Here is a 25370-nt window from a genome sequence, read left to right as displayed (position 1 = left end):
CTAGATGTCCCATTACAGCCACTTCTTATGGCGGGTTCATCACCTGCATCAGGATGCACATACTGTGGGGCTGCCTGTAATGTTTCTGCAGGGCATCTGTAACTGCATTATATGCCAGATACCTTCTGCATCAGATACCTAAAAATAACTCCACTGCCACTTGCTGCCTGGGTAGGTGGAGCTGAATCAAGCACGTCAAGCCTTACTAGCAGTCAGTGGAGACCTGGAGTTGAATTAACTGCTAAGGCCATTAAAGATGAGCTGGGGTATCCAGCTCCTTTTTTTCTTACAGACTATTCCACATGCCAGTGTCTGGGGTCACTGAAAGCATCTCAGGTGTCACTGATTTGGTGCTCACTGGGCTGTGCTCTCAAGGGAGCTCAGATTTTTTTTCTGGTGATTTAATCTCCAGAATGGCTATTATCAGACACCTGTTTCTGAATCAGTTTTTCTCATATGCTGCACTCATGTGTCACCTGGTGATGACAATATGACTAACAGCTCAGTAGTTAGTAGGGAAATGAATGGCCTCACTGCTGAAGGAAATTATTTCTGGTTTTCTGCCACCTGGATATCCTGCAGAACACTCAAGGGATGACCTCATGTTTGCTTTCACGTGAGATCTAGGGGATAGATTACCTGGAGTGAGAAGCTGGAGTCAGAAGATTTGCATGGGGTTTGTTTTTTTTTATTATTGCTCATAATGTCAAGACTTTGATTTTAAAAGGACATTGAGTTTGTCCATGAACTGTCCTCCTCCAGACGCAGTTGATGAATGTATCTCAGTCCCTTAATGTGTCACTATATTTGCAGATGCAGCACCCATAGCATGTCTGTGTAGCTGGCTGCTGGCTGCGTTCAGCTCCAGATCACTGTTCTTCATCATATGGCTAAGTAATGTAGGCAGTAAGGCAAGAGGAATTTATTTTGCTGTATATGGTTTGTAATCTATTGTAAATAATGAAAATAGCTGATACATAGATGAGCACTGATGAGCCTTAGAAAGAAACCAGCCCTTCCAAAGTCGGAGAAGGACTGGACATGTTCAGGCATAACCTACCTTGCCTTGTGCTGGCCAGACTGAAAGAGGCAGAATGTTGCCATGCCGTCTCCCTCTCTGTACCCGGTCACCCTTGATAACTTGACCCCTTTTAATAATCCATGAGGCACACTGAGAATCTCAGAGAAGGCTCTCTCTGCCATAGCTCAGAGTGTTTGTTCTGTCTATCTGAAACACCTGAGACAGTGCTCTAAATAACTCACAGTCAATAGACCATTGCTTGGAAGCACTTATCTGTTGTATTTGAGATGCTATCCGTGGTCTTCCCAAACGTCTTGGGGCTCCTGAGTATAAGTCATTGGTACAGACTGTTTTATAAACATCCAGCCCATCAGCTATGCTTTGCAGTCTCCTCAAAAGCATGTGAGGGCTTCCTGCAGTTCTGGAGGAGCATAAGGAAAAAAGCATTTGCTCTGAAGAATGAGATGCAGGAGGAAAATAGGAACGAGCTTGGCTGATGACCCCACAGCATGGACTGATAGTGCTGCTTCTGCAGAAGGGATTATACCAGCATCACAAGAAAGCATCTTCTCTGATGAGCTCAGTTGTCTCTGTATCAGCATCCTTGTGGAACTGTCCTTCAGCTGGATGGTAGATGGCTCCCGCAGTCTGGAAGGGCATTGCAGAGGCACCTTGCTCCCTGGGACATCTAAGGGCTGCAGGGCAGATAAAGGTAAGAACATACAGCTGCTGTTGGTTTGGCAACCACTGAATCCCCTAACCTTAACCCCATCTCTTTGTGCTGCATCAGGGGGTTGATGTACAGGGATAGGGACCTTGAACTAAGGTGAGCGGACCCACCTGCAGCTTGGGCTGCTCCAGTGCACCTGCTCTTCAGGTAGAGCCACAGCAGGACCCCGCTCACCATCACCATCAGGATGAGCAGTGCTACCAGCGCAGAGCAGGACGATGGAGAGCCTGCAGGGAGAACCCAGGTCAGGATCCCACTTCCAGCCAGCAACATAGATGGGAGAAAATCTGACACCAAACAGCCTCATACCTCAGCATTTCAGTGACCAAGAAAGGCTTTCCTTAGATTTTGTATTAACCAACAACTAATCCCTTTCAGATCCAGTTTGTGCTGCCTGTGATGCTGTGGTGCCTGCAGCACTGTACTATGTCCTTTGTGTGGTTTGTACCCCACCTAAAATCATCTCCCTGGGTATCTGATAGGCAGTAGGCTTTGAGAAGGCTTTCACATTCCTCAGTCCTGCTGTGCTGATAACTTTACAAGACCGCCATCGTCTCACTGGTGTTGTCCTCTTTATTATATGGAATCCAAGACTATGCATAGAAAGGCATACTTCTGACCCCCATCCATCATTCCTTCTCTAACCTATTTCAGAAAAGCTGTCAGAAGAGCAGAGAGTCCTTGAAGGCTGAGAAATCTGATCTGCAAGAGGAAACTGGACAAACCAGCTTCTTCTAAGATCAGAAGAGCATCTCTGATACTCCAACAAGTGATATTTGGTTTCATTGCTTGTAGAAAACAATATCCACCAAGGAAAAGCTTGCTCTGACAAGCATGTGCCACAATCTTTATACCTCTCCTTTTGAAGTGAAAGGGCTGCACCCACCCTTTTGGCTGCTCTCCCCACTGCTGGTGGGCTTTATGCACTCACCTCTTGGTTCTGTGCATACCACACTGGCTGCCACGCGGTGCTGGCACAGCCCTGGGCCAATCTTGTTCTGCTGACACTCCAGGAGGAGTGACTCGGCACCACGGCATTGCAGCCCCTCTAGAAAGATGTAGTTGTGATCCTGGCTGGCCTGGGTTCCTGCGCTTTCAGCCTGTGCTGGTCCACAGCCCAGCTGCTTGCAGACCACCTCTGCCTCCAAGGAGCTCCAGCTTTTGTTGCAGATGCTGTACCAGGTGGTGTTGTACTGAACCTCCACACGCCCTGAACAGGGGCTTGAGCTGTCCCGCAGCCGCACCTGCAAGGGGTTGGTGCCTGTAGGGAAGAGCAGAGGGTGTGATGTGGGCTCCTTAAGCAGCGGGAGGACTGAGAGACTAAGGGATGTGCAAGATACATGTGCTATGCATGCCCATGCACTCCAGCGGGTATGGACAGGGGCACCATATGCTGCCTATGTGCTCATTGCATCTTTACCATGCATGAATTTCCCCTTGCAAAAACATCCCCATCATCTTACATATCTGCACATAATGTGGTGCTGTGGGATCAAGTCAGAGCTGACTACATCCCAGTGCAAGGAAAACTTGTGCAGAACTTCTGTATTTCTGAGCATGCATCCAGCATCATCCCTGTGATCACCTGAGCACACCACTGCCGCATCTTCCTCGTGGTTGCAGTTATGGTTTCCCCAGTTATTCAGTCTGCACTGGGAGAGGCTAGCTTCAGTGCCACTGCACTCCACGTCGTCCAGCCAGATGGGATCAGACCCTCCTCCGAAGTGAGCCTTGCCTGGAGCTGATGCTGCTGTCCCACAGCCCAGCTGCCGGCACACCGCCTTAGCACTTCTTAAATTCCAGCTGTCATCACACACTGTTCCCCACTGCCCATTGTGAAACACCTCCACTCTGCCAGCACAGCGATTCGGGCCATTCACCAACCGGATCTGTATTTCTTCCGTGGTGTTGGAGTCTTCTGCAAGGGGAGATGTGCGGTTTTCTGTTGAAGAGAAAATGAGGCATGTCACTTTGCATCGCTGAAAATAAAAAAAAAAAAAAAATGCTAAGAGTTGCTAAGGCTCCCCCTGACTGGAGGTGTGTTCTGGTTTAGCTATGCACCACACATGCTCACTCCCCTCCCTTTTCAGTGGGATGAGAGAGAGAACTGGGGAAAAAACAAAGTAGAACTTGTAGGTTGAGGTAAGAGCTATTTACAAAGATAGAAAAAAAGTAGAGGGGAAAAAAAAAGGAAAAAAGGATATTGGCCTTGATAAATATATTTTACTTGTATGTAATAAGTAGTGCACAAGCAATTGCCCACCACCCACCAACTGATGCCCAGTTAGTCCCAGAGCAGTGAAAGGAAGCCTGATGAACTCCCACCTTTTTCAGACTTTCCTTCTGAATGATTCCATACAGTATGAATTATCCCTTTGCCCAGTTGAGGTCAGCTGTCCTGGTTCTACCCACTCCCAGCTCCTTGTGCCCCCCCCAGCTCTTCATCGGCAGAAGAATACAAGAAGCTGAGAAAACTAAAACATTCTTGACTCTGTACAGAACTACTCAGCAACAACTAGAAATGTCTGTGTGTTATCAGTATTAATCCCTCAAAAAACACCGTAGCAGACACTATGAAGAAAACCAGCTCTGTCTCGGTTCAAAATAAGAGGAGATTCAACCTCTCAGCCCTTTCTGAGGAATTTATCTCACCTGGCTATGGAAGTAGGGTTCAGTTCCAGCTTCAGACCCTACAGTATTGGTATTGTCTCTATGCAATTATGTGAAGCAGACAAAAGTTCCAGTGGGGACCTGACTGGTTAGTAGGGGGAGTCAGGCCTCCAGGGAGCCAGGTTGAGATGAAGGGCCAGACCAATGCTAAATGCACTTGGTGCCATGTGCAATTTCTATTTGTTGGTTATGAACTGAGCATCTTGGCTTCCTCAGCCTGGCACAGGGCTCAGTGCGTGCTTTGCATGGTGGCATGGAGATGAGTCCAGCCAAGAAGAGATTGCCCTGTTTTGCAGAATTCAACTGACCTGAGCAAACCACGCCAGCATCTTCTCTGTGGTTGCAGTTATTCTGTCCCCACGGACGGGCTCGGCACTGGTGAAGGGCATCCTCAGTCCCAGCACAGTTCACATCATCCAGCCAGATATGCCCAGAGCCTTGACCAAAGCGAGCCCCCCTGGAGGCTGACTCAGCCCTGCCGCAGTTCAGCTGTCGACACACCACAGTGGCAGCCTGGAGGTTCCAACCGTCGTCGCACACCGTGCCCCACTGTCCATCATGCAGCACCTCCACTCTCCCAGCACAGCGGCTGGGGCCATTCATGAGGCGGATCTCTGCTGCCTCCACTGTGATATTTTTGTCTACAAGCAGAGGTGGGTAATGCAGTGTTTAGAGGAACAGCTACCGGGGAAACTTTCTGGCAGTAGCAAGGGCAAGGACATGGTGAATAGTAACCAGAGCGTAAACTTAGGGCAGATGCCTGGCCTTGGCAGAAGGCATGTTTGCAGTGACATGCACCAATGCCTATCTTCAGCTTTTTGACTCATTACCCTGTAGGGATGGAAATAAATTCCTTTCATGGTGCCTTACTCTTCCCCAGGGGCCCTGCAGTTCCCACACAGTCTCAGTGCAGCGCAAAGCACAAAAGGATATCAACCTCCTACACATTTAGCCACAAAAACTGAAGTTAGAACAAATATAAAATTAATAAATGTGTGCCAAGCTGGGGAAAAAAATAGGTGAAAGGTCTAGAAGGCAAAACATATGAGCTCCCTTGGTTTGTTAAGCCAAGAGTAGACTGAGGAGAGGCCTCATGGCTGCCTGCAGCTTCCTCATGAAAGAAGAGCAGGGGCAGATGCTGATCTCTGCTCTGTGGTGACAGTGACAGGATCTGAGGGAATGGCATGGAGCTGCACCAGGGGGAGAGTCAGGTTGGGTGCTAGGAAAAGGTTCTTCACCAGAGGGTCATGAGCACATGGCTTTTGGGTAAGGGAAATCCAACCCATGCCATTCAGGAGCCCCATATCTGTGACTATAAGCGTCACCTGAGCACACAACACCAGCATCTTCTTCGTGTGTGCAGACGTGGACTCCCCAGGGTCTGGCCCTGCACTGTACGAGAGCATTTTCTCTCCCAGTGCAAGCAACTCTGTCCAGCCAGATGGGATCCACCCCTCGTCCAAAGGAAGCTTGGGTTGTGGCTGACAGCGCTTCCCCACAGCCCAACTGTTTGCACACCACCATGGCATCACTCATGTCCCAGCCATCATCACAAACAGTTCCCCACTGCTGGTTGTGAAACACCTCGACTCTACCAGAACAGCGATGAGGGCCATTCACCAGGCGAAGAGTTGATGTGTCATCTGACAACACTGCAAAACGTGGTGGGGAGACCGTGCATCAACACTAGTGAGGTGGGGAAGAACATCCAAGGGAGAGCTTGACCACCATCTGCCTCAGCATCTGCAGGAGTGAGGTGTCCACCTGTTTGTAGTATGCAGACACCTTCATGTTTAAAGGATGATCCTTTGGAATCATTCAGGTGGCTGAGCTCTGGAACAGGTTGCCCAGAGTGTTTGTGGATACTCCATCGCTTGAGGAGTTCAAGGCCAGGTTGTACAGGGTCCTGGGCAACCTGATTAGTGGGTGGCAACCCTACCCATGGTAGAGGGCTGGAACTGGATGGTCCAACATCCCTTCCAACTCAAGCAGTTCTGTGATTCTATGATTCCATGAAAAGCCTCCAGAATATGGACAACCTACTCTTAGTGGACCTACCTGAGTGGTCCGGTCGGACCACATAACTTCCAGAGGTCTCTTCCAACCTCAACCGTTATGTGTGATTCTGTGATTCAGTGCCCTTTGAGATCCTGCTGCCTTGTAGGGTGTGCAAGGACAACTTAGAGAGGGAGTTCACTCTAAGGCACTCTCTTTACATTATTTACATTGTGATGGTTATCACAGTGGAAAAAAGTTCTCGCTGTCACAGAACTGTACTTTTCTTGCACCATCCTACTCTCGTCCTCCCTAGGCATGTTGTGTATCAACCTGTCTCCAACAATGTGGCATCCATTGCTCACCTGAGCATTCCACACCGGCATCATCCATGTGGGTGCACAGTTGGATTCCCCATGGAGATGACAAGCATTCTGAAATGGAACTTTCTGTCCCGATGCAGGATACTCTGTTCATCCAGATGGGATCTGACCCTTGGCCGAAGTAAGCCTGGACAGGAGCCGAGAGAGCAATGCCACAGCCCAGCTGCCGGCACACCACTATGGCGTCATTCATGTCCCAGCCGTTGTCACACACGGTCCCCCATCTCTCGTTCTGAAACACCTCCAACCTCCCGGCACAGCGGTGTGGACCATTCACCAGCCGCACTTTGGCTGTAATCTCGGAGTCTGAAAATGTGATAGGGGTCATAAACCCTCCACAAAAATCCTGCACGCCTCTCTCAACCCCTCAGAAATAGACAGATCCAGGACTGGCCTGCTGCAGCATCACCATGAAGGCAGTAAGATGCAGGACAGAACCCATCACCAACTTGACCCCAGTGGTGCCCTGTTTTGCAGAACTCAACTGACCTGAGCAAACCACGCCAGCATCTTCTCTGTGGTTGCAGTTATTCTGTCCCCACGGACGGGCTCGGCAATGGTGAAGGGCATCCTCAGTCCCAGCACAGTTCACATCATCCAGCCAGATATGCCCAGAGCCTTGACCAAAGCGAGCACCGCTGGGGGCTGACATAGCCCTGCCGCAGTTCAGCTGTCGACACACCACAGTGGCAGCCTGGAGGTTCCAGCCATCATCGCACACCGTGCCCCACTGTCCATCATGCAGCACCTCCACTCTCCCAGCACAGCGGCTGGGGCCACTCACTAGCCGCAGGGAGTTGGTTTTTGAGGTGTCTGTCACTGAAAACACAATCTGGGATAAGCTCTTGGAGAAATTCATGCCTGTCCCTACCTCCATTTCCACCTTTGTCTTTTCATGTAGGGAAAAGTGAACTCGTTGAGTGAACTGTACAGTTTACTCCATGGATGTACACAGCAGTAGGACAGTCCAGGCAGCTATTTCTGGGCTGCATCCTGTGCTGCTCAGCTGGAATAATAGGTCCCGTCCTTTAAGATGAATCCATCCTTTAGGGGCAAAGATGTTGGGCTTGGAGTTAATTACAACCCAGGTTTGGAGTTTGTCGTGATGTTGGGCATAGTAATGATCATTGGATAATAGAACTGTAGAATCGTGGGATCATAGTATCATAGAACCATAAGAATCACAGAATCATAGAACCGTAAGAATTCTAGAACCATAGGAATCATAGAATCACAAACCCACACAAGAATCATAGAACCGTAAGAATCATAGAAACATAGAACCATAAGAACTGTAGAACCGTAAGAATCATAGAATCACAAAACTACAAGAATCATAGAACTGTAAGAATCATAGAATTATAGAACCATAAGAACTGAGAATGTGATAGGGGTCATAAGAATCATAGAATCACAAAACCACAAGAATCATAGAACCATAAGAATCATAGAATCATAAGAATCATAGAACCATAAGAATCATAGAATCGTAGAACCATAAGAATCATAGAACCATAAGAATTGTAGAATCCTAAGAATGATCATGATTCATAGTCACAGAATTATGGAATCGTGGAATCACTGCATTTTGGGGGTTGGAAGGGACCCTCAAATGTCATGTAATCCAACATCCTTGCTGTAAACAGGAACATGTCTCACTAGACCAAATTGCTCAAAGCCCTATCCAAACTAACTTAAAACACTTCCAGGGATAGGGCATCCACAGCTTCTCTGGGCAACCTGTTCCAGTACCTCACCACTCCTATCATGAAAAATGTCTTCCTTATATCCCACCTAAATCTCCCCTCTTAGTTTAAATCCATTGTTACTTGTCTTGCCTCTGCAGGCCCTGGGAAAAAAAAAGTTTGTCTTCTAAGCCTCCTTTATATATTAATAGGCTGCAGTGAGGTTGCCATGGAGCCTTTCTCCAGGCTGAACAACCTCAATTCTGTCAGCCTTTTGTTGTAGGCTAGGCACTAGCCCTCTGAGCATCCTTGTGATCTTCTCTAGACTCTATCAGGTCCATGTACTTCTTGTGCTGGGGACTCCAGACCTGGATGCAGCACTGCAGGTAGTCTCACAGGAGCATAGTAGCCAGGGACAATCCCTTCCCTCGCTCTGCTGACCACATTTCTTGTTATGCAGCCCAGGATACAACTGCCTTTCTGAGCTACAAGCACACACTGCTGGCTCAAATCCAGAGCAGGTCTTACCCCTGTACGGAGCAGTCCTGTGAATCCTGGCAGTGGAGCAAGAGAGCCCTTGCATTGCCTCCAGGAGTGCAGAGCCTTCTATGAACTCCAAGATCCTCGAACACAGTGCTGGCCCCTGCAGTGCCATGTGTTGCAGGACTTACCTAAGCAGACTACACCAGCATCTTCTCTGTGGTTGCAGTTATTCTGTCCCCATGAACGTGCTTGGCAATGCGGGAGTGCATCCTCAATCCCAGTGCAGCTCACGTCATCCAGCCAGATGTACCCAGTGCCTTGCCCAAACTGAGCCCTGCCCGGGGCCGACAGCGCTGTTCCGCAGCCCAACTGCCTGCACACCACCTTGGCATCGTTCAGATCCCAGCCATCATCGCACACCGTCCCCCACTGCCCATTGTGCAGGACCTCCACTCTCCCGGCGCAGCGGCTGGGACCATTCACAAGACGTACATCAGCTGAGCTCAAGTTTCCTGCATTTGCAGACACCCCAAGGAAATTCATGCAGGCATGATTGCAGAAAACCTCCTTCAGTCCCTCCCATCTCATCCACATGCATCCCACATAAACAGCAGGGTAGCAGCTGCATTAGAACATTAAAGACAAAAGGATTTTCCACGGCTAGGCACTGCTGATTAATCACAGGAGTAAACCCCAGATTTTGCCAGGTGTGAAATTTGGCTGAGAGATGCTGCATGAGGGTTTCAAGAGCAGGAGATGCAAATAGGAGAGGTCTGCAAAAGGAGCAAGCCTAAGCCTGCCCCATGTACCGCATTCCCTCTGGAGAGAGCCAGAAGATTGTTCTGGCTTAGAGGAGACCTGTAAACATTATCTAGTCCCCTGCAGGGACATCTTTCTCTGGAGCAATTTGCTCAAAGCTGAATCCAACCCAACTGGACATTTGTAATGATGGGGCATCCACAACTTCACTGGGCAACTTGTTCCAGTGTCTCACCACCCTCAACATAACAAAATTTCTTCCTTCTATCCCACCTAAATCTACTCTCTTTTAGTTTAGAACCATTGCCCCTCATCCCATCACTACAAGCCCTGGTAAAATGTCTTTCTCAGTTTTTCTTATAAGCCCTGCCACCTGATGACCCCAAGTCTCACCTGAGCACACCACACCAGCATCTTCTCCATGATGGCAGTTGTGGACACCCCAAGTCTTAGCTGCGCACTGTGAGATATCATTTTCCTCCCCTGTGCAGCGTACTTCATCCAGCCAGATATGGCTGTGTCCCCACCCAAATCGAGCTGATCCCGGGGCTGACAGTGCAGTCCCACATCCCAGCTGCCGACACACCACCGCCGCATCATTCATGTCCCAGTTGTCATCGCAGACTGTCCCCCACTCATTGTTGTAAAACACCTCTACCCTCCCAGCACACTCACTCAAACCATCCACCAGCCGAAGTGTGGAAATATTGGAAGTCCCCGAGCCTGAAAAACACACAAGAATAGGCATTATAAAGGTTATGCTCATATAGCATAAAATCTAATGAGCTGGAGAAGGATGAACATCCCTGAGTCTGTCTAGGTGGTGTTGCTGCAGTAAGCTCCATGATCTAGGTTTACTTGATGACCTACTTCTTGGACTAGAGGAAATGGCAAAGGACATTTTTCTATTTGTTGTTTGTGCTTTCCTGACTGTTGACCACTACACTGATCTATCCATTGAGGTTTCTCTCCCAAGACAAGTATTAGATAGCTACAAGCGTGTATCATATTACCCTTGCATATTCCAGAGCATCTTTCCATATTTATCCTCATGACCTGGCATTTAGCAGCACTGGAAGTCACTCTGTGTGTTCTTAACCCAGGGTAGGGAGCTGGTGCATCTGCTGCCAACCTAAGAAGCACTGTTTTACTCTCCTGCTACCACTCCAGGAAGACTTCAGGTGCTTTTCCCCAGGAAAAATTGAACAACCCTGGACATTTTCAGACACTAAGGTATGTCTTAAGGCGCTGCTTTTTCCTACTACCCATGTCCCATTCTCCACATTTGTCTATGTGTCCAGTAGCTGTCTTTTTTAACACAATTTCCACCAGTCTGAGAAGTCCTGGACACAAGAACTATAGGCCAGCTTGCCCTCATACTGTTCCCAACCCTCAGCTTACAGGGCGGGGCTTGATCCACCTGCAAAGAAAGCACTCAGTGATGATTACCTGAGCACACAACACCAGCATCTTCCAAATGGCTGCAACTATAGAGTCCTTTAGGCTTGACTGGGCATTCAATGAGGGTAGCTTCTGTCCCAAGACATTTCACCCCTTCTAGCCAGATGGGACCAGACCCTCGCCCAAATGAAGACATCCTCGGAGCTGACACCGCCGTTCCACAGTCCAGCTGCCGGCACACCACATTGGCATCGTTCAGATCCCAGTCATCATGGCACACCGTCCCCCACTGCTGACTATGAAACACCTCCACCCGTCCAGAGCAGCGGTGTGGACCATTTGCCAGCCGTAGGGCTTCTGGGCTCCGCAGGTCTACATCTGAAAATATAATCAGTGTGAGAATAGATCCTGGCCAGAAATTCCTGCCTGTCTGGTTGCCAGTAACATTGTGGATCTCTCCATCCTGCGATCTTGCAAGTACTCTTGCATTGTACTTTTGCTAATGCCACACATGCATGCATGAACAATCTTTGGATAAAGAGTGTTTTGCCCATGCCCTACATACTAGCCAAGTCCTTGCCACGTATTTGAAACTGAAGTCATGCTCTATGGGAAAAGATCAAATCTGGAGTCTCCAGATTGTAGATACACAGGTGCTGAGATGCTTGGGAGCGCTACATCTACAGCACCTTATGCACCAGCAGCACACACAGTCTTAGCAGTATGAAAAGAATGTTCATTTTCTCCTCAGCATGCATACTAAGATGTCATTGTCAATCACAGCAGACAGGTGAGGACTGTAGTGAAACAATCTACTTATGCCACATGAAGTGTCTGCTTCACTGGTAGCTCCAGCTAATTCTCCACCACCCTTTATGGAGGGTCCATGTACAAGGTGCAAGCTGGCACATTTTTTTTTTCATGCTTCCCCTCTCCTGTTTCTGAATCTACCAATGAGAAAGGCTGAGGGTACAACCGTGATAGAAACACAGATGTTTCCTGCATGCCTGACATGGTGCTCAAAGAGGACAGTTTCTGTCCCAGTTTGCTAGACGGGGCTAGACGGGGCCATATCTTTACCCAAACTGCAGCAGGTAGTGCAAAGGCAAACACAGCTGATCAATGCAGAGAGCTACCAATCACTCAGATAAAGGTTTTGCATAAAAGCAGCCCTCTGCCTGCCCGCAATACATGCACCCTTTCCCTGCTTCATTTTTGCCAAGAGTGAGCATGCTGATTGGGGGAAGAGGAGGAAGACATTAATTACTGAAGGTAATTGCACATGCAAGGAATAATTGGACTTCCCAGGAACTGTATAGTAGCGTGGCTGAGGAACAGTGACTGGAAAAACACAAGCAGAGTAGCTGCCTGAACATACAGCCCTGCAGCATCAGAACTTCTTGTGTTTTCTCCCAGGCAACAAGTGATAGGACAAGAGGAAATAACTTTAAGTTGTACCAAGAAAGATTGAGTTTGAATATTAGAAAAAATTTCTCTACTGAAAGGGTTGTGAAGCATTGTAACAGGCTGCCCAGGGAAGGAGTTGAATCTCCATCCCTGGAGGTATTTAGAAGATGGAGTAGATGCAAAGCTCAAGAACAGAGTTTAGTGGTAGACTTGGAAGTGCTAGGCTAACGCTTGGACCTGATAGCCTTGGAATCTTTTCCAACCTAAACAATTGTATGATTTCATGATGGTCCCTTGAAGAAAGCCTGCGTCTTACAGGTCTTAGATTTCTGGGGATCCCAGGTTTGGGATTTGCCTTCTGTAAACCCCCTAAAAGAAAAACATTTTGTGATCCCTGGTGGGTCTGTAGAAACAAGCAGTGGTTCAGACAAGATAAAGAGGAGTTGAATGGTGAATTTACAGGGACAAACGGCATTATCTCCTAAGGAGAAAGCTGATACCTGACTCACCAACACTGACCTACAGCCTCAGAGCACACAACACTTGCATATTCCTTGGACTTGCAGGTCTGGGCTCCCCAGAGCTTGACTTTGCATTCAAAGAGGGCTCGCTCCATCCCTATGCACTCCACGGCATCAACCCAGGTCAGATGAGGTCCTTCCCCAAATCTGGAAGAGCTTGATGCAGAGCGTGCTGCCCCACAGCCCAGCTGCCTGCAAACCACGTAAGCTTCAGCCAGGTCCCAGCCATCAGCACAAACAGTTCCCCAGCGCTGGTCATGAAAAACTTCAAGCCTTCCAGAGCATTTATCAGAGCCATTCACAAGGCGGAGATCTGCTAGGTCAGAAATGCCTGATCCTGCAACATCAGAAAGAATAAACATATAAGAGAACACCTTCTGTTCTGTGAAACCGTGAGCTACCAGAAATGCATTTGCACAAGAGGCTGAACAGCTTTGAGGGTCAAGGATGCACTGACAGTGAGAGACAGGGAAGACTTTTAGATGTGATACCAATTAGCTGGAAAAACAAAACAAAAAAAAAAAAAAACAGAGGAGTTGGTGCCCAGTGCCCAAGGCTTGTTTAGAATGGGCTTGATTGGACTAAAGTTCAGTATAGTTTAGGCTATTTGACTGATGAGAAGCTGCCAGGATTTGTGCTAAATAAGCATAGTCAAAGCACCAGTCAAAAGCATGCCAGAGATCTCTTTGTGGAGATGCCAGTACAAATGGGCTATAGCTATTTAATTTTCTTTGGTTTATCTGAGTATAGGTGTTGTCCTCCATCTAAAGGTGAATGATAAGGGCTTAATTTCAAAGGTCTCCATACTGGCTGCAAATTGTTCTTGAATCACAGGCCCTTACAACCACATGGAATCACCAATTCAAGCCTCAGTTCCACCAATTCAAGCTGCTGTGTGATGGGCAATGTTTACCTGAGCACACCACACTGACAACTTCATGATGATAACAGTTGTGGATACCCCATCCCTTGAACTTGCATTCAGAGAGGGCAGCTTCTGTCCCCATGCAGTTGACGTCATCCAGCCACATGGGTCCCTGTCCTTGCCCAAAGTAAGCCCTCGGTGGAGTTGATATCACCACCCCACAGTCCAGCTGCCGACACACCACTGCGGCATCTGTGAACTCCCAGCTGTCGTCGCACACCGTTCCCCATTGCTGATTGTGAAACACTTCCAGTCTCCCAGCACAGCGACCTGGGCCGTCCACCAGTCGAACTGGGGCAAAACTGGAAACAACCGAGCCTGCAAGCAGAGAAGCAACTCAGTCAAACACTGCACATCCATTCAGTTTCTGTGGAGAAAGATGAGGAATGCTGTTTTTCATTGGCAGTGCTTCATAAAGCGTTGTGGTTACATTGCCTCTGAATCCACAGCACTGTGGAGACACCCGTTGAAGGATCTGAGAATATTTGCTCTAGAAGAAAGTTGGATAAATCACAAAATCAGAGAATGGCTTGAGTTGAGAGGGACCTTGAAGATTACCTACTTCCAACAGTAGCCATCTTCCATCCAGTGAGATGGTGGAAGAGGACCTGACTATATTGGAGCAGCTAGTATATCCCAACCCAGTTCTATGCACTGAAACCCACCTGAGCACACAACGCTAGCATGCTTTCCACGGCTGCAGCTGCTCTTTCCCCATGGGCTTGCTCTGCATTTCGTAAGAGATAGTTCTGTTCCCTCACAGCTCACATTGTCCAACCACACGCGCAGAGATCCAGCATCCAAGTGTGCTTCACTTGAGGCTGACAGTGCTGTCCCACAGCCCAGCTGCCGGCACACAACCTCGGCATCCTTTTTATCCCAGCCATGGTCACACACAGCTCCCCACATCTCCTCGTGAAACACTTCAACTTGGCCAGCACAGTGATGTGAGCCGTTCACCAGTCGGACATGAGCAGGCTCTGGAATGATCGAGTCTGCAAATATCCAAGAGTGTTATAAATGCTGGAAATTTCCTTCCATAAATCCCTTCTACAGAATTCCTTCCATGCTTATCTGCTTACACTTAAGCTTCTGGCTCCTCTTCCAGTCACTAAAAGGCAAGGAGGAGGGGAGAGTAGGAGGGCTTCTCTCTGCAACACAATACTGCGCCCATAGATTGCACTACACAAGTTGTCAATCCCCACTCCCACCATGAAAAGCTCACTGGAGAGTTTATTTGCATCAGACTTTCCCCCTCAGTGTTATTCTTCCTGTTGTTGGACATGGTCAGCCTCAAAGGTTCACGGGGAAGGTTGCCTGCTGGAATTCCTCCCATCTTCGTAAATAAATACTTTGGCGTGGGAGGAAGGGACCCTCTTCATTCACCAGCTACAGGACAAATTTATGGTGACCATGCTGACTACTGATGCTGAGGCCAGGTCCCAGCTCAGCTTTGCATGAGTTATGGACCAGCTGTACCCACACCTTCTAGCAAGCCCCCTGACTTCCTTCAGAAATGAAATGCAAGAGGAGCAGCACTCACCTGAGCATACCACGCCAGCATCTGCCCAGTGGTCACAGTTAGTGATTCCCCATGGCTTGGCCAAGCAGGCAGATAGTGAGTACTCAAACCCTGTGCAATTCACCCCATCCAGCCACACAATTCCGGACCCTTGGCCAAACTGAGCCTGTCCAGTGGCTGACAGTGCTCTCCCACAGCCCAGCTGCCTGCACACCACATTGGCATCCAGCAAATCCCAGTTCTTGTCACACACAGTTCCCCAATGCTTGTTGTGTAAGATCTCGACCCTGCCAGCACAGCGGCTCCTGTAATTCACCAGCCGGATCTGGTCACCCTCTGCATTAAATGAAAGAGCAAAAAGGGGAGAAGAGTTGGCACCCTGCAATCCACAAGTGGTTTCACAGCATGGCAAGATTATCATGATACTGGAGCTGATCATTTCATTTAATGACATCAGGCTTATGGCATTAGGCTCATTTCATAACCATGTAAAGGACTGCCTGAGACCAGTGGCCTCCAGCACCTTCTGGCAGAGGGGCAAGAGTATGGAACCTGAAACTTGCCATTGCAACCATGCCAAGGAGAACAGCAAGAGTATCTCCAACCCGCAAATGTCCCTCGACAATAACAAAGTGACAGACGGCATATTATTTGCTGCAGAGGCAGAGAATTACGGTGATGAACCAAGCATTGTTCCTCCCATGTCACTCGCAAGTTGGTTACCTGAACACACCACACCAGCTGATGTCTGAGGATGACATATGCTGTTGTTCCATTGCCTTGTCTTGCATGTAAAGAGGGCACTTTCTGAACCTGTGCAGTTTATGTTGCCTGGCCACATCTGTCCGGATCCTTGCCCAAAATGAGACCCAACAGGAGGCAACAGTGCTTCGCCACAGCCCAGCTGCCTACACACCACTTGAGCCTCAGCCATCCCCCAGCCATCGTCACACAAAGCTGCCCAAGTGTTGTTGTGAAAGACCTCAACCCTGCCATTGCAGCGAGTTGAACCATTGACCAGGCGAAGCTCCATTGAAATAGGAACCCCCGAATCTGTAAATGAAAGGAGAGAGACGTGACTGCTCCTGTTTGATGGAGTTGTGCATCCTCTGTGCCTGGTGAGCTTGCATCAAAAACTTCTTTAAAAACTTTTATATACAGAAGATGGTTGAGATAAACATGGGCATTCAATATTTAAGGATGGCTTGTAAGAAAGAGGAAATAATACCATTTACCAGGGTGTGCTGTGAGAGGAAAATGGGTAACAGCTTTAAACAAAACAGGGCAGACTTCGATTAGATGTAAGCAAGAAATTCTTCACTGCGAGGAAGGTGTGACAGAGGAACAGGTTGCTCATTGATTATGTGGATACACCATCACTGAAAGTGTTCAAAATTAGGTTAGACAGAACTTCAAGCAACCTGAAAATTCTCTCTACCCATGACAGAGATGTTGGACTAGATGATGTTGGAAGGTCCTTTCTAGCTCAAACTGTTCTAAAATTCTATGAACAACCTGCAGAAGGCTTTGCATGGTATAAGTTAATTGTCCTCAAGACAGTTATGTGTAGGTGCTTGGTAATCCACGTATGTGACTGGCAAATGCCCATTTGAATATGGGGAATCCCAGACAGCTCACTTGTCTTGCAACTCAGCAAAAGTGAGGGGGAACAGAGGTAGAAGACATTCCATGGTAACTTGCCTGCATGCAGCACCAAAAAGGGACGCTGTAACGAGCACTCTGAGAACAAGCTCAGTGCTGTTGAGCATTTACAAGATCCCTTACAAAACTCTGAAATGTTCTGTATGCTGCCATTTAACCTTTAGATCTGAGTGAGAGTTACCTGAACATAGCACTCCAGCATCCTCTCCATGGTAGCAGTTGTTGACTCCCCATGCACTTGCCTTGCAGTCAAAGATGGATTCCTCTGTACCAGTGCAGTTGACCTCATCCAACCAGATGGTATCTTGGCCTCTCCCATAGTGAGCCGCTTTAGTGGCCAGCACTGCTGTTCCACAGCCCAGTTGCCGGCACACCACATTAGCATCAGCAAGGTCCCAGCCATCATCACAGATGGTGCCCCATCTTTGGTCATGGAGCACCTCCACTCTTCCTGCACAGCGGCTGGGGCCATCGAGCAGCTGGAGCCGACCAATCTTGGAGATGTGGGATTCTGTAGACAAAACAAGAGGAATCGTTGTGGGCCACTTGTGTACAATGAGGTACAGCAGGAAGGGGAACAGGCATGGAGGTCCCATACAACAGGCTGGTTGTGTCACCTGAGCACTCCACGCTGGCATCCTCCATGTGGACGCAATTGTGATGTCCCCACGGCCTGGCCTGGCATTCGGAAAGGGCAGCTTCTGTCCCTGTGCAGTTGACATCATCCAACCAGATTGGTCCTTTTCCTTCTCCGTGCCGAGCCCCTTGTGAGACTGACAGCACTGTTCCACAGCTTAGCTGCCGGCACACAACCTGGCCATCATGGGCATCCCAGTTGTCACCACACACTGTCCCCCATATCCCATTGTGGAGCACCTCCACTCGCCCAGCACAGCGGCCATGGTCACTGATCAGGCGGAGTTCCACCGAGTCTGGGTACACTGAACCTGCAGAACAAAGAGGAAAAAGGGGTCTGGAGGTGTCATCCTAGGGTGGATGGGGCCCAGCTGCTCACTTATTTGAAATGCCTCTGCCCCCTGATGTTGGTCAGAGGAGAGGTTTCAGAGAAACTGCTGACCGTACTACACTTATCTTCAGCTTGGAGGAGTCTGAAGAAAGATCTCTTGGTAGCCTGAGGGAAGTGGTCATGGCTCCAGTCTTGTCAGTATTCAAGAAGAGCTTGGACAACACTCTTAAATATATGATTTAACTTTGGTTGTCCTGTATAGAGCTAGAATTCAGGTTCTTGCAACTCTCACTAGCCAGTCCTTTCCAACTCAGAATATTCTGATTCTACATGGCCAAGAAAATGTGAGGTGACCCTGTGTATCTGTTTATAGGCAGCTGAGTCCCATCCTACCCCTGCGTTGGGGTAATCCCAAGCACAATACAGGTTGAGTGGAGAATGGCTTGAGAGTAGCCCTAAGGAGAAGGATTTGGTGGTTCCAGTTGTTGAAAGTATCAGCATGAACCATCAATGTGCTCTTGCAGCCTAGAAAGCCAACCATATCCTGGGCTGCATCAAGAGAAGTGTTGAGAGGTGATTTAGACTAGATATTAGGAAGAAATTATTTACTGTGAGGGTGATGAGACACTGGAACAGGTTGCCCAGAGAGGTTGTGGATGCGCTCTTTCTAGAAGCATTCAAGGCCAGACTGCATGAGGCTGTAAGCAACCTGGACTAGTGAGAGATATCCCTGACTATATCAGGGGGATTGGAACTAGATGATCTTAAAGGTCCCTTCCAATGCAAACCATTATGTGATTCTGTGATTCTATGATTCTATGATTTCTCTCATTACTAGAGAGTGTCCAGAGGAAGGCAGCAAAGATGGTAAAGGGTGTAGAGGTCAAGATGTATGAGGAGCAGCTAAAGCTGTTTGAATTGTTCAGCCCAGAGAAGACTGAGGAGAAGCATGGTGACCAGCAGATTTCTCATGAGGGACAAGTGCTGATAATTTTGGTGATATCAACAGAACCCAAGGGAAGGCATGGAAATACATCAGGGGAGAATCAGGCTGGGTGTTTTGGAAAAGGTTCTGCACTAGAGAGAGGAGGGCTTGGAGCTGGCTGCCAGGAATAGTGATCACAGCCCTGAGCTGAGGGAGCACAAGTAGTGTTTGAATAGCAATCTTCGATATATAGTTTAACTCTTAGACTGACCAGTACTGAGTGAGGAGTGAGTTCCTTCCAACCCAAGAAAATCTATGACTATAATCGGTGATTGTATTACTGCACATGCCCTGGGCACCCTGAGGCAACACCAGAAGCCCTGAGTGTTTGTAAGCTGTTGAGTGCTATCTGTGTATCAAACTGCCTGAATTTCCTCCTGTTAACGTCAATATGGATCCCACACGCCAAGAGTTCTCTTTCTGCTCATGCAATAGATAAAGGTTCTATAACCATAGAACAACTGCATGTGGTGCAGCTACACACAGAGTTTGGAGAAGTGGAAAAATTCTTATTCATGGGAAGGTTTCCTCACTCTGCAAGACCTGCAGCAAAAAATTGCCTCTAGTTCCTTATGCACGCTTAGCACGAGCAGTAACAAAGTGGAGCAATAAGCTAACTGGAAGTGACACTAATGCAGAGAGCTTAACGGTCAGCATAAAAATAAATGCTGAAGAGGAATGTGATTCCATTCTGTAAAGAGATTTTTGACCAATCTGTGCTCACGTCCAGCACAGTTTTGCTGTTCCCAGAGCTGAGTCATAAGCTGTGTTGGGACCTGTTGTCTGCGTATTCCCTCAGCCGGGTATCCCATCCTCCAAAACTGCTAAAATCTGAGCTGCTGAACACCTCATCCTCCTTTTATCCTTCTTTTACCAGCACAGGGTAACAGTTTCTACCTAAAATGGGACCTGCCTTCTGCTGGGGCACGTCACTCTCTGCTGTTTGCTTTTATCTGCTGGTTTTCTATCACATGCCTGACTTAGAACAGGGAAGACCGAACAATTCCAGTTGGGAAAGTGCAAGTATTTCCCCAAATCAGTAGGCAGAGAGTCAGATATAACACATGCGAGGTCACAGAGGCAAGAAGGAGGAAGAAGCAGTGTAGAAATCAAATCCCTACATCATTCTTAGACATGAGCCGGAAGTAGGGAGCCATAGGCTTCCTGAAAAGAACAAACTGTCCTTCTGTGTGCAGTCTGGAGTAGCTCAGCTCTTCTATTTATAAGGGCAGGGAGTAAGAAAATGTCTTTGCAAAGACACCGCTTTGATGATGAGTCTGAAATGGATGCACCTCAGGCACTCACTTCCCAGACTGCATGCTCTCCATTCCCCATGCACATGGGCATTGTACTCTCTTTCCTCATTTTTACTAGAAACTACCCTCTCATAAGCAATAACAAATCAACCTCATAGGCAAGACTTTGCAGAGCTAGTGGATTGCTTGGTATCTTGCCTTGGGCAGAAAATGAGATATCATGGCTACCCTAGGCAGGCCCAGCCCAGATGACTCCTATATGCCTAGTTGCCTGTAATGACAGAGAAAGCATATTCCTAGTTTCATTTCCTCCAAACATGATCTGAAGAAGAGGGGAGAGCTGAAAAAGCACTTAAATGGTGCCCAGATCAAATAACCCACTTCTGCTCCGAGTTGTGGCAACTTAAACAAAGCCCTAGGCCCCTTCTTAACCAATCCCATAACAAAATCTGCACAGGGACATTGCAATTGCCCATCCTACCCCATGCAAATGGGAGTTGAGTCCACCTGAGCCCCTTTTATTCTGCTATATCAGCAATTGGTTGCATTCAGCCCTGAATAAACCAAGGTTTGGCAGGATAGAAGACCCACCACAAGTGTCTATTGGACAGATTCAGGATGAAAACTGGGCATATTTCCTTCTGCTCTTATAACACTGCTAAGTCCCAAGTCTCTAATTCTCTGACAAAGTCACGTGTGAAGAGGCAGGGAGATGATACATGCCTTTGAGAGTTCAGTCTGCGGAGTTAGCCTCACATAAAGACATCTCTCCTGACTCCAAAACCATCACAAGATATTCCTTCTTGCCCCAGATAATAGAACCATAGAAACATAGGATCATACAATCATGCAGTCATAATGTCACAGTATGGCTTGGGTTGGAAAACCCATGTAGTCCCATGGGGTGGTTGCCCCCCACCATATCACATATCACACCCATCCAACCTTCAACGCCCCCAGGGATGGGACAGTCACAGGTACTCTGGGCAGCCCTTGCCAATGCTATCTGTCCTATTTCCTCCTAACACCTCACCTGAATCTCCCCTCAATTACTTTAGCCATTCCTTCTTCTTCTATCACTGTCAGAATATGACAAAAAGTGGTCTCCTTCATGTTTATCAGCTCCCTTTATGTACTGGAAAGACTCAGTGAGCTGGCCCCTCAAGAAATGAATCCCAGTACCCTTGACCAGCCTGTGCTGTATTCTAAGAAACCCTGGATCCCCACTCCCACTCCACTCCCACTGGAGGAGCATGCGTTGCATATGGGATCCCTGTGGTCGGAAGCAAAGCATCACTCACCCCAAAGGCACACCATCAGGAGGAGGACCCCCACACTCTTGGCTCCAGTGCAGCTGGGTTGGTTTCTGCCCCAGGGGAACCTGGGTGAAGGATGGAGTGCACCAGGCAGCCCCATGTTCACGCATCCATGGGCTGGAAGCTGGAGCAGAACACCCTGCTGAGGGCCAGCAGCTGAGTGCCGGGTCCCACCGGCCAGCTGGGAGGGACAGAGAGGAACTGGGGCAGATGGGAGTGACAGGCATTTCAGCAACAAGCCCTCTTCCTGTTCCCTCCTTTACTCTGGGCTTTTCCCTGCTTTGCCAGCCCAGCTTCCTCTGCCCCTTGGTCACTTGGGCTTTGTGTGAAGCTGTTCCAGCAGGTGACCCTCTGCTCCATGCCACAGCCTGCTCCTATCTCCAGGTTGTGAAATGGAGAGCTGTTCCAGGAACATACAGAGCAAACACAACCCTCTCTGCACCCTGGTCCCGTGTTCTACGTGCCAGCCCCAAGGGCATCTCCGTGGTCCTGCTGTGTCATGGTTATAGCACAAGATGACTTCTTCTGATGACCTAAATCAAGCTTTCATGTACGGGAATGGGTAAATTTTGCCTGTTTTGCTTCATTAAATGTATCTGATTGGATTTGGGGCAATAAGAGAGCATCAACTGCAAGAAATTGAACTGTGAAATGTTGAAAATTCCTTTTAGATGGAGTCTGGAGCCAGCATGACACTGGCCAGAAAACAGCTCTCATGCCAGAGGGAAAAGGGGAAATAAATGTCCATATACACTTGTACTCTGCTCCATAAATTTCCCCTAACCATTGTGGGTTCCCACTAGAACAATCAACATGGCCAATGGCTAAGGCATTTGTATAGGTTCACTGCCATTCGGGTTCAGTTTGAGAGAAAATGCACAAAATTATTCTTTTACTCAATAAAAGAAGCAGATGCGGTGCAGGAATTTGCTGATTTTTGTCTCCCATCCCTTGCAAAATGCACAACCTGGTGGCATGCAATTTTGCAAGGAGGGGGTCAGAAGCATGCTGCTGGGAGAAAAGAAAGAAAGAAAAAAAAAAAAACAAGAAAAAAAAAAGAGCTTGCTAAATCATTAAATTAATGCCTCTTGTTGCTCCAAATGGGGATGTTAAGATTGTGGTGGGTGCTGTGCTAGTGGTGCACTGAAGACAGGGATGAGGAAGGATGTGGCTCCTGTAGAAACAGGGTGGAGAGTTCTTGCCCTGTGTGTACAGAAATAAGAAATGAAACCAAAGCCAGTTATGGGAGAAGGATCTAGCATGACCAGGATGGTCTCAGGCTGAATTGAAATGTTCAGCCTGGCAAAAACCAACAGAGTTGTAGAGAAGATAGTAGGAGCAATAAATAAGAGAAACATGAACTGCAGGGACATGCTGAGAAGCATGCAGAGGTAGGGTTGCAGAGCAAAAGGAAAAAGATGCATATGAAACAAAAGTAAAATACTAGTACAAGAATGGGTGGTGAAAAGCTAGAAATGAATCCAAGCTCATAAAAAGAAGAGTAGTTGAGAAAGGCAACTGTTTTCTGTTGTAATAAGGCTCAGTGTGCCCAAGGACTTTGTTCCCCTGCTTTGTCAACAAACAGGACAGCAACAAAGAAATTCCCGACACTGACCGTCTCAAAAATGCTATGAACTGTCCTAGCCTGACACGGCCAATGCAGCTGTGAGCGTGAGTGCTTCTGTTTTCATAGCTTAGGCAAATAGCTGCTCTGAAAGTGAGTTTTGCTCCTGTGCCCCTTCTATCCCTTTTGAAGTTGTGTGCTGTATCCTATGGGAATTCTGAAATTCCTTCCTGAGATATTGAAGTCCTTGCCCAAGCTCAGCTCTAGGAGGTGCTGATCCTACACGTTGGAGATATGAAGAACCCTCAGTAATCCAAACTATCTAATCTGAATTTGCCTTAGTAATAGCAGGGCATGACTCAGAGGTTCTTTGATACATCATCTGCTTGAGGAATGCAAGCATGTTCCTATTACAAAGACATTGTCTAAACTCTGAACATGTTTTGTTATATACACACACAGAATGATGCTGATAGTCGATGCTTTCCTTACACACAGGCTCCAGTCCTTTTCTCAGGCAGTAATTGAGACTGAGCCCTCCATTTTCCCCTAAACTTTGGGACAAGCAAGGCTGGATGACTGGGTCTTCCAAGACAGACAGAAAAAAAAATAAAAGGCTTATATGTTAGCAGGGGATGTTTTTCTTCTTCAACCTTGTGTTCACATTTCTGCCATCAAACTGTGAACCTCAGAGACTTGCTAGGAACTTGAGGAAGAAAAGTCTTTGGGGCAGAAATTTATTTAGGGAAAAAAAAAAAAATGGGTTGGTATTGGAGCGGGCTCTGTTTAATATCTTTGTTGATGATCTGGATGAGGGCAACGAATATACCCTCAGTAAGTTTGCAGATGACACCATGTTGGCAAGAAGTGTCTGGGGGTAGGAAGGCCCTACAGAGGGACCTGGATAGGCTGATTGCTGAGCTGAGGCCAATGGGATGAAGTTCAACAAGACCAAGTGCTGACAAAGGCTGTGCTGCCATCCAGCAAGACCTAGACAGACTGGAGAGCTGGGTTGGGAGAAATTCAATGAAATAGAACAAGGGCAAGTGTAGAGTCTAGCATCTGGGCAAGAACAATCCCAGGTACCAGTATAGTTTGGGGACTGATCTGTTGGAGAGCGGTGTAGGGGAAAGGGACCTGGGAGTCCTGGTGTACAGTAGAATGACCATGAGCCAGCACTGTGCCCTTGTGGCCAAGAACAGTGGCATCTTGAGGTGTATTAGAAGGGCTGTGGATAGTAGGTCAAGAGGGGTTCTCTTCCCCCTTTACTCTGGTGAGACTGCATCTGAAATATTGTGTCCAGTTCTGGACCCCTCAGTTGAAGAAGGGGAGGGAACTGCTTGAGAGAGTAGAGCACAGAGCCACAAATATGATGGAGTGGAGCATCTCCCTTACGAGGAAAGGCTGAGGGAGCTGGGTCTCTTTAGCTTGGAGGAAACTGAGAGGTGACCTCATTAATACTTATAAATATATAAAGGGTGAGTATTGGGAGGACGGAGCTAGGCTCTTCTCAGTGACATCCAATGATAGGACAATGGGTGCAAGCTGGAACATAGGAGGTTCCACATAAATACTAGAAAAAAACTTCTTCACAGTAAAGGTAACAGAACACTGGAACAGGCTGCCAAGAGAGGTTGTGGGGTCTCTTTCTCTGGAGACATTCAAAACCCGCTTGGATGTGTTCCTGTGTGTCCTGATCTAGCTGTTCCTGCTCCAGTGGGGGAATTGGACTAAATGATATTTCAAGGCCTCTTCCCTGACATTCTGTGATTCTGCAAGCCCTGCACTTTGGCCACAACAACCCCAGGCAACACAACAGGCTTGAGGCAGAGTAGCTGGAAGACTGTGTGGAAGAAATAGACCTGGGGGGTTTGGTCGACACTCGACTGAACATGAGCCAGCAGTGTGCCCAGGTGGCCAAAAAGGCCAATGGCATCCTGGTTTATATCAGCAGTAGTGCAGCCAGCAGGAGCAGGAGGTGATAATCCTTCTGTATTCAGTACTGGTGAGGCCGCATCTCGAGTGCTGCGTTCAGTTTTGGGGCCCTCATTACAAGAAAGACATGGAGGCCCTGGAGCGTGTCCAGAGAAGGGCAATGAAGCTGTGAGGGGTCTTGAG

General features: G+C 48.0%; 1 protein-coding gene across 1 annotated transcript in view; it reads right to left on the bottom strand.

Annotated features, from left to right (window-relative positions):
• Positions 1 to 673: 673 nt before the first annotated feature.
• The window catches only part of LOC116239043 (uncharacterized), a 52002-nt gene continuing 27305 nt past the window's right edge, over positions 674 to 25370 (bottom strand). The window contains exons 20-37 of the mRNA XM_031609045.2: positions 21674 to 21945; positions 17782 to 18111; positions 17346 to 17675; positions 16226 to 16555; positions 15524 to 15838; positions 14646 to 14975; positions 13969 to 14298; positions 13054 to 13392; positions 11176 to 11505; positions 10120 to 10449; positions 9156 to 9479; positions 7289 to 7618; positions 6782 to 7105; positions 4730 to 5062; positions 3337 to 3693; positions 2683 to 3012; positions 1862 to 1978; positions 674 to 1716 (exon numbers count right to left, since the gene is read on the bottom strand). Coding sequence (XP_031464905.2) covers positions 1574 to 1716; positions 1862 to 1978; positions 2683 to 3012; positions 3337 to 3693; positions 4730 to 5062; positions 6782 to 7105; positions 7289 to 7618; positions 9156 to 9479; positions 10120 to 10449; positions 11176 to 11505; positions 13054 to 13392; positions 13969 to 14298; positions 14646 to 14975; positions 15524 to 15838; positions 16226 to 16555; positions 17346 to 17675; positions 17782 to 18111; positions 21674 to 21945 — 5494 coding nt within the window. The 3' untranslated portion in view covers positions 674 to 1573. The remainder of the gene's footprint in view (positions 1717 to 1861; positions 1979 to 2682; positions 3013 to 3336; positions 3694 to 4729; positions 5063 to 6781; positions 7106 to 7288; positions 7619 to 9155; positions 9480 to 10119; positions 10450 to 11175; positions 11506 to 13053; positions 13393 to 13968; positions 14299 to 14645; positions 14976 to 15523; positions 15839 to 16225; positions 16556 to 17345; positions 17676 to 17781; positions 18112 to 21673; positions 21946 to 25370) is intronic.

This window comes from Phasianus colchicus, chromosome 31 (genome assembly GCF_987193195.1).
Source record: "Phasianus colchicus chromosome 31, bPhaCol1.hap1.1, whole genome shotgun sequence".
Taxonomy (NCBI): domain Eukaryota; kingdom Metazoa; phylum Chordata; class Aves; order Galliformes; family Phasianidae; genus Phasianus; species Phasianus colchicus.
This window is presented reverse-complemented; position numbering and strand designations above follow the sequence as displayed.